The 14,408-nt window shown below is 43.8% G+C and overlaps 1 protein-coding gene across 3 annotated transcripts in view; it reads right to left on the bottom strand.

Moving 5' to 3' along the window:
• The window catches only part of PEX5L (peroxisomal biogenesis factor 5 like), a 183,949-nt gene that overhangs the window by 17,108 nt on the left and 152,433 nt on the right, over positions 1-14,408 (bottom strand). For all 3 annotated transcript variants that reach the window (XM_028731634.2, XM_028731636.2, XM_028731635.2), the window contains one exon: positions 6,407-6,502. In XM_028731634.2, the coding sequence (XP_028587467.2) occupies positions 6,407-6,502 (96 nt within the window). The remainder of the gene's footprint in view (positions 1-6,406; positions 6,503-14,408) is intronic.

The raw sequence follows: 14,408 nt of genomic DNA, 5'->3' as shown, positions 1-14,408 counted from the left end.
AGTGGGCTGGGGCAAATGGAAATTATAGTCCAAAACATCTGAATAGCACCAGGTTGCTGAAGGCTGGCATACTTTGTAAACATAAAATAATACGTTGACATAGACAAGGATCTCTAGTTTTTCTTGACTGTCGGGACAGAGCCTTTAGAGTTATGAACAATCATAACTCTGGTTTCTTTTCACATGGCATGTGAAACTCTCAGTTCTATCTAGCTCTGCAAGAGCCCTCTCAAAGTCCAGACTTGGCAAGGCGAATTCATTCAGATCTGCATATCCCCGTCGCGCCTATGCTAATTCACTGGGCACTTTGATTTAATTTCAGGGATATTCCATCCAAGCTGCACCACTAGAGCTGGATTCCGCTTCTCTTCTTTGACCCAGGAATAAACAGCCAACTGAAACAACTCCTCAGCAGAAGGGCAACTGGTCCGAGGTCTCTATAATTAATGTTTCTTCTCACATACTGGAGTTGGGTTTCTTTAGCCAAAAGACCTTTATCTTGCAGGCAGCATCTGTTCCCCGTGATGCTGGATTTGCTGTAGCTTAGCCTGCATTTTGCTGACAACAAAAATTAACTGTTACAGAGAATTCCATGAAATGAGAGTGCAGGGAAAGCTGCCCCCTTCTGAAAACATCCTCCTCTGCATGCAAATTTACAAATAAATCTGGGGCAGGAGGAGGGCAGCAGACCATTCTCCATTCATGAAAACATACAGCAGTTGGTAAAAAAAGAGAAAAAACCCTCAAAGATCCTACGTGAATAATACTCTGTAGAACCTATGTACCCGAAGAAAGATGGAGAACTGTTTTTCAATTCATCTGTGCTCCTTGAATTGTGCATGGAATAGAACTGCTGAAATTAGAAAGAGCATGTTCAAATAAATCCATTATCCTCTTGACCTTGTGATGTATGTAGCCTTTGAAGGTGGTGAGTTGCCTGGATCACGTCCAATTAATCTTGAGCTTTGCTAATATATTGACTACTAGCTGCTTTGCATTTAGCATTGCATGGGAATTTTAAGGAATAAAAAACACCCCCAGCACAGTCTTGAAATCTGTGGTTAAAATCAATGCCATTTGGATAAGTTCAACCCACCACCTTAATTCAAAATGGCGTCCAACTGTATCCAAACATGGATGCAAATCTACGCCTTGATCTCAGGAACAATCATGCAAAATTTGGTTAAAATCAGTTGCCTCTGGTATAACCCAAGATGTATGTCACACTTGGACACAGGTTAACCTGTTTAAGTCTACATAACACCGCATGCACTCAATCTTAAAACACTTATAAACTGCAGACAGAGCTTTTCCACCACACCCAGCAATATATTTTCTCTTCCTCACCCCCTGCTTTTTTTGCTCAACAGTCAGACTGGATAAAGGTTCTGGTACACTTGAAAGCTTGCTCACTACTTTGTGACATTTTCCTCGGTTTTAATAAATGGATTATGATACTGCTGCTTTTGGATTTTTCTTTTCTTTTCAAATGGATCAGGGCAGCTATCCACAATTTTTATCTGGATTATGTCTGTTTCACAGAATCAGCATTCAAAGAAGCAAAGAATTTCTGGTTCAGCTGCTACATTCTACATACAAGGTTCTGGTTCACACATAACACTAAGTCACGGTATAATAAACTATGTGTTAACCACAAGTTGTCCAACAGATCATCAAAGTAAACATGGCTTGCTTCTCAAGGTTGGTTTGTGTTCCAACTGCTCTTGCTTCATATATTTGTAGTGTGGCAAGTGACTGGGATAGGACGGACAAAAAAACCATGGTTAAGGATGGGTGCTGGACTCATGTGTAAAGCCAAGCCATAGCTAAAGCAAACCAAAGTTCACAAGTCAACAAACCATAGCTGCAGACTGTGGTTCATTAGCAGTAAAAAAAATCACATAGCTAATCTGCTGAGTAGGGATCACACATAACACCAAGCCAAGGTTTAATCAGCCATGGTTTATTGTCATATGCAAACCAGGCCAGTGTTTGTGTGTGTTGGAGGTGGGGGTGGTAAGACAAAGGGTACATGCCTCCCCATCTTAATTCGAGTGAAGGTGCTGAGACATGCCCTCCAACATGCAGCAGAGATAAATCTTTCGGGGAGACATTCCCACGCGATTCATGTGACTCACACTAAAGCATGGTCCCCCAAAACATGTGACTTTGGGGGGCTACGTTCTCAACAGAGTCAGGTGACTCATGTTGAGTACACTTCCCCCATAAAATGAGTTTCTTCTGAGGCCACCCTCTTGCAAGAGCCAAAATGAGACATTCTGTGATTCAATCAGAAGAACAAGTGGCTTCTGTAAATTCTGGGGTGTCCTGCTCAAACCAGGACAGTTGACGAGTGTGTTGAGATGGCATGAGGATACAATCTAAGTAGGCCTAATCATCAGAAAACAATCAAATCATAGCCTTATTGCCCTTTCGGTCATATTGCAGTGGCAATTCAATACAGCTGATCTTCTTTTCATTTTACACCCCAAATTTAAGTAAGCTGTATTTTAATTACATTCCAATCTAATAGCTGCTTCACTCCCACCCCCCACCCACCCCTGGCCATAATATGAATATGTTTTAATTATCTCTCTAGGTGAAATGTTTTAGAGAAAGGATGCTATTAAAAAGAGTCTCTTTACTTTGTGCAGAATGTTTCATAATTGAAAAGCATAGCTGCCAGCATTTTAGGCATATTTGAAGCCTGAGTTTTATTCAAAAGAGAAATAAAGTCTCCTCCCCACTCCCTGCTAAATAGCCAGAAAACCCACAAAAATCGCATGATCTGTACTAGAAAACAAATTGTGGGTTTAAGGAATAATAAGAAAAAATACTTAGCATTTATATAGCACATTTCAAATGTTCAAAGCACTTTGCAGGAATGGCTTCAATAACACCTTATTATTTTATTTATGATTCATAAAGCGCCATTACTCTGCATTAGTCTACTAGGAGCTGGCAGTGTAAATAATGCTTAACGTGGCCCTGAAACACAGGCAATGTATAAATGTCACTAGTAATAGGGCTGATCTGGATTGGGTTTGGATCTGCCCACCAAAATTGGAGGTGTGTGTATCAGTTCCACCCTCCTAAATGTCAACTTCCCAGGGGGAAAAGAACTCTGCAGCCTCCAAAGTGAAGCTCAGCAGATCCACAAATCCTCAAGGTCCTATTGTGTTCCCAAAGACATTGTTGGGAACATCATGAGGTCTAGATGCTTTCACCTCTTCTGAGTCTTCTTGCCAGAGGTCAGACTCTTCTTCCTGCCAGCTGTGCCACTCGGATGATTCAGTGAGGACTAGCACAAGGCAGTGCACAAGATCCAGCATGCAATTCAATATTAGGAATATCAAAGAGCCATTGTACACAGAAAGCTAGCATGTCAGGGAGAAAGCTATGCAGACCGCCTTTCCTGAAAAGCTACTTTTCCAAAGGCATTGCGGGCACTTCAGTCATGTGACACCCAGTGACAGGCAGCAGAGCCAAACCAGAATTCCCTCAGAATTCCACTCAGCAAATTTGAGGGTTTCCTAAAAACACACACCCAACAACAGAAACTGGTGTAACAACTGATTTCTGAGTAAATGAATTTCAAGAAAAGCTGTGCTTCTACTACTGTGTTTAAGCCTGTGACATCTTTGTGTTTAAGTAATAATAATAATAATAATAATAATAATAATAATAATAATAATAATTTATTATTTATACCCTGCCCATCTGGCTGGGTTTCCCCAGCCACTCTGGGCGGCTTCCAACAGAATATTAAAATACAATAGTCTATTAAACATTAAAATTTTCCCTAAACAGAGCTGCCTTCAGATGTCTTCTAAAAGTCTGGTAGTTGTCTTTCTCTTTGACATCTGGTGGGAGGGCGTTCCACAGGACGGGTGCCACTACCGAGAAGGCCCTCTGCCTGGTTCCCTGTAACTTGGCTTCTTGCTGTGAGGGAACCGCCAGAAGGCCCTTGGAGCTGGACCTCAGTGTCCAGGCAGAACGATGGGGTTGGAGACGCTCCTTCAGGTATACTGGACCAAGGCCATTTAGGGCTTTAAAGGTCAGCACCAACACTTTGAATTGTGCTTGGAAACATACTGGGCGTTAACTTATAAGTTAACTTCTACCTGAAAGAATGCATCTCTTGACCCAACCTTGTTTCACCAACTCTCTATCTTTTTTGTAAACAAAACTGTTCTTCTTTGATCAACTCCTTCCCGAGACACTCTGAACTGAAGTTTCCCTCACATAAGACAAGGCAAGATAGCCTGTGGTAAATTGTAGAAATCCATTTAATTGTTGTACTGTGCAGTGTGTCTACTATATTTAATTGGGGGCAGTTAGCGGGGTCAGTCTGCTACACATCCCATGCCTGTTTGCATTATGAAGTGGTACAGTCCTTGAAGCGCTGTCACAAACAGTTGTCCTGAATGTGGAAACAGCTGCCCAAGGCCTGTGCGAATTGCTGAGAGTTTTAGTCTTAGTCAATGCTCTGACTTAACTGCCTAGGTTTTGCCTTATGCTTTTCTGAAAATGTCTCCCTAGGTACAGTCCAGATCTCTTAGTGGCCAGGCCCAGCCTTTTTGCATTGAACAGGGACATTGTCCGGATCCCACTTAGGTCCCTGAAAATAGTACAGTAAAAATTCATCCCAAGCCACATATAAGCTGCTAAATCATTTCACGTTGTGCTAAAAGGAAGCCCAGCTTTGGAGTGTCAGGGATGCTGTCAGTCAAGGGGAATGTGAATAGAATGGCAAAGATCTTGGAGGAAAGGCTGAAGGCAGATTGGCAGAAGAAGATGGGGAAAACAGAGCCACAACACCATCTCTCAGTCTTTTGGAATCAAGCTGGAGATAAACAAGCAAATGCAATTGCATAAAAATGAGAGAACAGCAGTTCTTCCTCACCTAGATTTGCAGCCGTTGGTTGGGATAAATGGTTTTACTGCATGCTGCTAATACAAGAGACTTCTGGCTGAGCTCCTGAGACCACACACAGAATAAACTTATCTTTCAAGGCTCCTTCCCAAATTCAATTTCAAGGGAGGATTTGGAGCAGATCTGTAGTCTGACGTTGGTTGTCAGGACCGATATTTTTTGTGCTGGGGTGTGTGTGCCTGGGGTAGGGCACCCTTTGTAAATGCGAAACAGAAGAATGTGAGATCCAAATATCCCAGCACAGCAAGGGAAAGCTGTGTGTATAACCAGGGTCCGAATTGCACAGCTGATTTGAGTGTCTCTCTATTTGCATCAACCTCGTGATCCTCACCAGGGACTCACACTGAACTGGCTGGGTGCATGTTTCAATGTGTGTGTGTGTGTGTGTGTGTGTGTGTGTGTGTGAAAGGTTCGTTCCCCCTCTTCTCTCTTGCTTGTGCAATTCTCGTTGCCCATTCTCTCTGGGCACTTCCAGACGGTTGATATTTTCGAGTGGGATTTAATCGCATACTGACACAACCAACTCTCCCCACCTCCCCAGCTTACAAAAAAGCAGACTTTGTAATAAGGAAAGTGAAGGGGGAACATATTGGAAATGGAGGTGACAATTGCTCCATGTGAGGTTTGAGGTTTTGTACAATCCAGCAGTATATAAACTTTATGAAATGAACAAATACACTTTAAAGATCAAATAACTTCTCGCAAACAAATCAGAATGAACGCTCACTAAACAGCTAACATTGCCTAAAAGGTATAATAATAATAATAATAATAATAATAATAATAATAATAATAATGTATTATTTATACCCCGCCCATCTGGCTGAGTTTCCCCAGCCACTCTGGGTGGCTCCCAATCAAGTATTAAAAACAATACAGCGTTAAATATTAAAGACTTCCCTGAACAGGGCTGCCTTCAGATGTCTTTTAAAAATAGGATAGCTACTTATTTCCTTCACTTCCTTCACAATATGTGGAGGAAGCAAGTTTGTGGTGCAAAAGCTCCACCCAAACTTTAATTGTGCAACCCGAACTTTGTAAAATGTGATGGGATCCCAAAGAAAAATTGCAATGGTCTGAAACCACCCTTCTACTGATTGGGGGGGGGGGTCTGGTAACCTGCTGTGAGAAATACCTGAAATTAGGTCTTTTGCTCACCTAGTTACACATATGTTTTTTGAATATTTACCCCAGACTCAGATGAACGGCTAGCAAGAACACTCCTGTGCTTTAAACTGTTTATGCTCGAAGCTCCCCTTTGGTGGCACTCCTAAGCGCATCTACTTGAAACCATGTCACAGAGAAACATGCTGAGGATCACGCCATTATTTTTCCAATGGAAACACAATCACTTTAGCTCCATTTAGCTCAAATTGCCTAATGCCAGGTTGTGCTTTTGTTGCATTAAACAAAAGGCTGCTTTGCTAGATCGACTTCAGGTGGGACGTTTTCCAAGACGTCAAACAATACCTCAACAGCTGCTTTCGCTCTTTCAAATTCCTCCTCCATAGAATGATTTCGTGAGAGGAGGGCACCTCCCCAACGTTGCTCTTTGGTTGATCGTGCCTAAAAGAAAAAGTAAAATAAAATGCAGTCAGCACAGAACATTATTTGCTGAGAGTCAATGTCGTGCATTATGAGCCAGCACAGCCAGACGTATATCCATAATGTATATTTAATGCAAATGGCTTCTCCCACAAAAAAACCTCTGCGAACTGGAGTTTACCCCTGACATCTGGATTGTTCCTCAGTCCTGCCTCCTGCTTTGTCCTCTAGTGTATTATTTATTTAAGCAACTTTTTAAATAAAACTGATCTCTATGCAGTACACATAAAACCGTAGTTCTGACTGTTAGAATTCCTGCGCCATGATTGCAGTCATGGGATTTTTGTCTTTCACATGACAGTATATGTTTTGACTCCACAGAGTGGAAAGTGACGGAGACAGGATGTTTGTGTTACTGTGTTCCATGAAGTGGGACTATTGTGCTTTGTCTTTTCCTCTTTGCTGTCTGATGCTAGCGAGAGAGAAGGAGCCATGCTGCAGTGCTCCGTGTGTGTTTATATGTAAATAAAGTAGATTAGCCAAAATGCTGAGTTGCTGAGGTCTGTCACGTGCAAGTTGCGCAAACTCTGCGGATCTCTAAGTGTGCCGGTGTCGGTTGGCATCGGTCGCTGTGATGTTCAGGATGAAGAAAGCTTATGAAGCTGCCAAACGAAAGACCAGGAGGGAGAGAACATGCCAGTCGGGCATGTGTCTCTGCCAGGGTCCTACTCGAGTGTAGGCTGAACTCCTGACACTGACATGTCCAAAGGCTTCTGGTCCCTGGCTCACCTCAGCTGCCCATGGCCCAACCCTGAAATTGTGAGAGAAGATTTTGAGTAGGCAACTAGCCCAGAAGGAAAACCTTCAGCCCCATGTGGCTACTCTTTTGCTCCTGATCATAGGATCATGTCATGGACTGGCTGGAGAGGAGCAGTGGGAGGTACCAGCTGGAGAACCCCCAGGGGAGGAAGGCTCAGAGCCAGGGGGTTGGTGGTGGGATGGCGATATGTGGTCAGAGGGAGAAGAGGGAGCAGACTGAGAGAAGGAAATGTCAGAAGCTGAAGAGGCAGCAGGGTTTAGTGAACAAACTGAAGCTTGGACAGAGAGCACTCCAGAACCTAGAGGCAGAAGAGGAGGGGAGTCAGGAGACTAAGACAAACTGCTGAAGAATCCAGGGAATCTCCCCCTCCTGCTGTGACCAGCTCCCCTTCCCCCTGGTCTCCCAGAACACACAGAGAAATGAAAGGAGCAGAGCAGAGGATTGGTTGCACACAGACACAGTCTCCAATTGCTTCGAAAAACCCCTGGAAAGGAGGGGACTTAGGCAGCTGTGGGAAGAACCTTCAGTCCTCATAATTGCCACACTGGGAAGAGCTGCTGGGATCACTAAGCCTGCACTGTTTTGGTTTCTTTGAATAAAGAGTTAACTTCGCTGACACCGGTGATTTTCAATTGCTGATCTTCACTTGACGCCATTTCCTGAGAGCTCCTTTCAGACAAAAAAGTCAACAAACCCTCAGCAGAGGGGAACATGCATGATGTCATTCAGCCCTCAATATTCAACAGAAGCCCATTGATATTTAAAGGCTGTCTACTGCAGATGCTATCCTGTCTGCTGCAGTTGTCACTCCATTACAATATCTAGAAGAGTTTCAGCAGCCTGGTGCTCTCCAGATATTTTGTGCTACAACTGTCATCAGCCCCAGCTAGCGTGGCCGTGCACTTGTTCACTTCTTACCAGTCAGATAATCCTTTCAAAAAATGACAAAACCAACCAAGGTAGACGTTTGGAAGTGCTTGGAATACATTTGTTCACTTAAATGAAGTTTCCTAAGCTGTTTCAAGAATCTCTGAATTACACCTGAAAGTAGTTCTCAAAATTGCCAGGTGAACTAAAGGTGCATTAGGTTCACTCTGGGGTAGAACTTTGAACAATTTCAAGTTTATCTGCTCCACCCTGTAGGAGGCCTGGTCTCTTAGCTTTTAGTAAATAAAGAAAAGTAAGACAACCGGACTCCTATAAGTTATAAAACAAAACGTAGTGGAGTGTTCCAAGGTTTATTAGGCAGATCCGGAGGTGCTGCTGTTGCTAAGGGTACTTAACCACTTAGTCATTATTGCTAAGCAACCAGAAGGAAGGGATAGGAGGAATTTCCTGTATCTTCCCTGCAATTGAAAAGTATACAAATAGGAACTAATTGAATGGTGTCTTGTGCCTTTAACAGTTGTGTGCCTGGCACAAATTAAGCAATGTTTTCTAGTATGGAAATACTAGAATCATAGCTTCACTAGCTGAAATTATGTCCGGCAGAGATCATATTCCTTGTGTGTGGTCCCTGATTTAGTTGTTGATCCTATACTTCAGCCCAGCAGCTGGTAACACTCAGAATACCGAAGTAAAACTTTTCTGCTGATTCATTATTTTATGAATTAAAAAGTTCACTTAGGTGAACTTGAACTAGTTCATTTTTGGTACAGGATGAACTTGAAATAGTTCATCTTAACGTTCCAAGCACCTGAGCTTGCTTGATGGAGCAAAGTTTTTTGCGTTTACTTTCCATTTTGCCTGAACAGGAGTGATTTGTCATTTCTCTGCTATTCTTGGCTGCTTCCTTTGTTCAGCTTCCTTCCCAGTGTTCTCCCCATGGGGAAAGTACAATGCAAGTTTATAAGCACCCTTTCATGAAAAAACTTCTGAATTCATGATCACAGTGAAAAGAAACACCCTCTTTCACTGGGAGGAAAAATAGTGCAATGACCTAAAAAGCCTCGATTCTGCTAAGCTCCTGACCCCACACTTGTCTGAGGTTAAACTCATTAGCCAGATGCCTGCCCAACAGCAGATCACAACAGCTTCCACTTACATAATTATGCATTATTATTATCCTTGGGGGTTATTCAATTGCAATGAGCTGTTTTCATGCTGGCTATAATTTCTGTTGCATTAAAATGAGTCCAGACTGATTTTGGGGGGAGGTGGGGGGTAGGAGGTGTCCATCAACCTTGCACTGAACAGTACTGAAAGAGGAAGTGGTCAGAGGATGTTAAGGCTACCAGTGTACATGCAATGCAATCCCTACTAGGATCACTTTAAAGTCCAGTACTATATGTGTCTACCCAGATGTAAACCCATTGAGCTCAGGGGGACTTACTCCCAGGTAAGCGTGTCTGAAATTATAGTAAAAAAAATTCCTTCCAGTAGCACCTTAAAGGTAAAGGTAAAGGGACCCCTGACCATTGGGTCCAGTCATGGCCAACTCTGGGGTTGCGGCGCTCATCTTGCTTTACTGGCCGAGGGAGCCGGTGTACAGCTTCCTGGTCATGTGGCCAGCATGACTAAGCCGCTTCTGGCGAACCAGAGCAGCACACGGAAACGCCGTTTACCTTCCCGCCGGAGCGGTACCTATTTATCTACTTGCATTTTGGTGTGCTTTCAAACTGCTAGGTTGGCAGGAGCAGGGACCGAGCAACAGGAGCTCACCCCGTTGCGGGGATTTGAACAACCAACCTCCACAGCGCCACCCACGCCCCAGTAGCACCTTAGAGACCAAGTAAGTTTGTTATTGGTTACGAGCTTTCGCGTGCATGCGCACTTCTTTAGATCTGAAGAAGTGTGCATGCACACGAACGCTCATACCAATAACAAACTTACTTGGTCTCTAAGGTGCGACTGGAAGGGGTTTTTTTTTGTTTTTTACTACAGCAGACCAATGCGGCTACCTATCTGTAACTGAAATTATAGTCTCGGAGTAAAATCGCTTTGCAGCATTTATATAAGCAAAGCATACAGTGTGTTGAGCAGGTTATCTAAGATCCATAATCTAAAAGCTGAGGACATCTGGTGTTTGCATGGTTTTGGTTCTCCCGCGGAACATAGAATTGGCAGAGAATTAAGCTCAGGCATGACACTGACACCTTTCCTTTACAAAATGATGGCATGAGCTCTCTTTATGCACGCCCATCACATTTGGCCAGTCTGCTCCTCGCCACTGCACAGGTTAAATATGGGTAACCTTCACACAGGGCATTGGAGAGGAACGAGACAGTTGGTGCAGTGTAACGACTAAAGGACTGAGCTACAAATTAGGAAGTCTCTGGTTCATATCTTTTCTCTGCCCTGACCTCATTAGGTGGCCATAGGCAAGCCAATCTCTTTCAGATTCAGTCACCCCCCCCATCCACCGCACAACATGGGAGATAATATATAGAACTGTTAAGTATTATTGAGAGGAGCATAGATGATGGCCATGTGTTCTGTGTCAGACTTAGGGCTTTTATGGAAAGAGAAGGAGGGGAAAGAGCTTCACTGAGCTCTATGGGACTTCCCACAGGTGGGATGATGGATCATGTCTTTGTAAATGATAAAAGACAAATCAGTAGTTGGGGCAGAGCTGTGAAGCTACCTTCTTGACACCAGAACTGTTGCTTACCTGGATGGGCCAGTGGCAGGGCAGAGGGGCCAATAAGTCAAGGTTGTGTGAGTGCATCAGTGGGAACAATCTGGTGCTCCCGTTGGAGCACTTATGGGGCCCAGACCTTACTACTATCTGTCCCTTCCTGGTGATGTTGGTGTCAGGAGAGCAGGTATGTAACTCTACCACAACACTACATGCCACCACAATTATTTCCATACACTTTCCAAGTTGCTTAAAAGACAGAACGGGAGGATGACATGCTTGGATTTCCTTATTCCTGTAATCTAAGCTTGGACAGCTTGGACTACTGCAATGCGCTCTGTGTGGGGCTACCTTTGAAAGTGACCCGGAAACTACAACTAATCCAGAATGCGGCAGCCAGACTGGTGACTGTGGGCGGCCGCCGAGACCACATAACACCGGTCTTGAAAGACCTATATTGGCTCCCAGTACATTTCCGAGCACAATTCAAAGTGTTGGTGCTGACCTTTAAAACCCTAAATGGCCTCGGCCCAGTATACCTGAAGGAGCGTCTTCACCCCCATCGTTCTGCCTGGAAGCTGAGGTCCAGCGCCGAGGGCCTTCTGGCGGTTCCCTCATTGCGAGAAGCAAAGCTACAGGGAACCAGGCAGAGGGCCTTCTCGGTAGTGGCACCCGCCCTGTGGAACGCCCTCCCATCAGATGTCAAAGAGTTAAACAACAACCTGACATTCAGAAGACATCTTAAGGCAGCCCTGTTCAGGGAAGTTTTTAATGTATGACATATTAGTGTATTTTTGGTCTTTGTGGAAGCCGCCCAGAGTGGCTGGGGAACAAATAATAAATTATTATTATTAATAAATTATTATTATTATTATTATTATTATTATTATTATTATTATTACTACTAAGCAAGATGTGGCATCTCTGAGCATTGTGAAGAATAAATGGCAAAGATGATCTCAAAGGAACCACACATGCGGAACTGTGGAATTTTTGACAAGATGAACTCTAGCACTTAGCTCAGCTGCCCCCAACCACCCATGCTGGCTGGAGCTGATGGGAATTGTAGCCCAAAGTAGATGGGGGGGGGGCCACCATGTTGAGGAAGTCTGGATTAGGTAGATGACAGACGCATGAGCTTGGAGACCTTAGTTAAATATGAAGGGTATGATTTGCTTTGTGCATGCAGACGAACAATCTGAGAAACAGAGACCCTGAGGGCATCATTTAAAGTGTTTCTAAGCAGCCAAGATGTCAGAGAATCTTTTCAGTTACGCAACGGAAGCTGCAAAGTTCGAATCTGTCACAGCAACACCATATTGTGGGTGCCAGATATAGCAGGCCCTGTCTCACTCCAAAGGAAAAGGCTGCAATTCCGTTCACGGTTGGGCAGTTTAAATCCCACAGAGATAAATAGCATTTAACCAGCATGGACAGCATTACGGCCTGGCAGCCTGACCCTTTGCATGGCGACTCAGCAGTAAATCCCAGAGAGTTCAATGGGGCTTACTTCCGAGTTACAACCTTACTGAGTCACAACTAGGCCTGGCATCTGATAAGCAATACTTGGATTAAAATCCTTTTGATAATATTCTATCAGCTGTTAATATTAATTTAAACGTTCGTGGCATTTTAAACTGTTAAGATTAATAAAAATGCTCAAGATTTAATACGAGGTCCTTTTGAAGATTTGAAAAAGGAAGCACGGTAGGTGTTAAAAGATGGTCAAATTGCCCAACAAACTAGATGTGTAGCATGTAGTCTGTTTTTGTCTTTACACTGGGATTTTGGTGCCTGGGGAGGTGAGGTTTAGTTCCCCACTCCCTAAGGGGGAATTGTTCCCCCCACTCCATGGCTAAGGGGAGGGGTAGGCAAATCTGTCAGTTTCTATCAGTTCCTAATTTTTTCCATTCTTACATTTGCCACATTTCTGCAGCCATTCTGTGCTAGTGATAAGAGAAGCCTACATTCCCCTTAAATAAACAGGACAAAACAACAACAACAACCCGTTCCCTGAACTTAGAGATAGCTTCCCTCCGGGTTTCTGAGCAGAATTTCTACCTGCAGATCTGAATACAGTGGTGCCTCGCAAGACGAAATTAATCCGTTCTGTGAGTCTCTTCGTCTTGCGGTTTTTTCGTCTTGCGAAGCACGGCTATTAGCGGCTTAGCGGCTATTAACGGCTTAGCGGCTATTAATGGCTTAGCGGCTTAGCGGCTATTAGCGGCTTAGCAGCTTTAAGAAAAAGGAAACAAACTCGCAAGAACTCGCAAGACGTTTCGTCTTGCGAAGCAAGCCCATAGGGAAATTCGTCTTGCGGAACGACTCAAAAAACGGAAAACCGTTTCGTCTAGCGAGTTTTTCGTCTTGCGAGGCATTCGTCTTGCGGGGCACCACTGTACAGTGGTACCTCAGGTTAAGTACTTAATTCGTTCTGGATTTCCGTTCTTAACCTGAAACTGTTCTTAACCTGAAGCACCACTTTAGCTAATGGGGCCTCCTGCTGCTGCTGTACCGCCAGAGCAAGATTTCTGTTCTTATCCTGAAGCAAAGTTCTTAACCTGAAGCATTATTTCTGGGTTAGCAGAGTCTGTAACCTGAAGCGTATGTAACCCGAGGTACCACTGTATGTGAATTTTTCAAAAGAGCAAATGGAATGCCTTTCTGTGAGTCATGTACGGATACAAAAAGGAGGAAAGGCCTGGAATTATCCAGGAACTATCCCAGGAATTATTCACCCAGATCTATCCCAGAATGCTTCTGTTGTGCAACCTCACTAGGTTGTTGTAAGGGGGGGAAAAAGGAGGGTGAAAAACTGCGTATACCACTGTGAGCTCTTTGGAGCAGAGATGTGATATGAATGCGCAATAAATAATTTTTTTTTTAAAAAAAGAGAAAGTAGAAGCCCACTCCTCTGTGTGATGGCACAGCTGATCACCCATGGTCCTCTGTGCTGCCCTTGGCCATGCTGTGCTGTGACCATCAGGTGCTTGGACCTGTATGATAAGCAGCCTGAATTTTAGTTCTATTAAAAGCAATAAAATCCCACCACAGCCCTTAAAATGAATTTAAGTACCGGACGTTAAAAAGCTTACCGCTTAGGAAATGGGCCAATGTTTTGGTTACGCGGTCTTTTTTTATTTCTTCTGCTTTTTAGTGCTCTTTTTCTTTTTACTGCACTATCAATCTTCCAGCATGTCTGCAAGAGCTGAGCTGCAGTCGCTCTGATTTATGCCCATAAGAGTATTTATGGCATGGAAGTGTTGTGTCAAAAAATCTCATGTTTTTCCGACAGCCAACTGGTGGTGATCTCCCCCCCACGCCCACCTTGCAATTGACTTTCCAGAGCCTTATGTGAAGCAGCACACGGATGATAGAAGCAACAACAAACTGGCAAATCCTGGTCATCTGTAGGATTCATGTCACAGAGAGATAGTCCTAAGTCTCCTCCTTCTAACATAAAAGGTAAAGGTAAAGGACCCCTGACCATTAGGTCCAGTCGTGACTGACTCTGGGGTTGTGGCGCTCAT

The sequence above is a fragment of the Podarcis muralis genome, chromosome 6 (assembly GCF_964188315.1).
Source record: "Podarcis muralis chromosome 6, rPodMur119.hap1.1, whole genome shotgun sequence".
In the NCBI taxonomy this organism is placed as follows: Eukaryota; Metazoa; Chordata; class Lepidosauria; order Squamata; family Lacertidae; genus Podarcis; species Podarcis muralis.
Note: the sequence above shows the minus strand (reverse complement) of the source record. Positions and strands in the feature narration are given on the sequence as shown.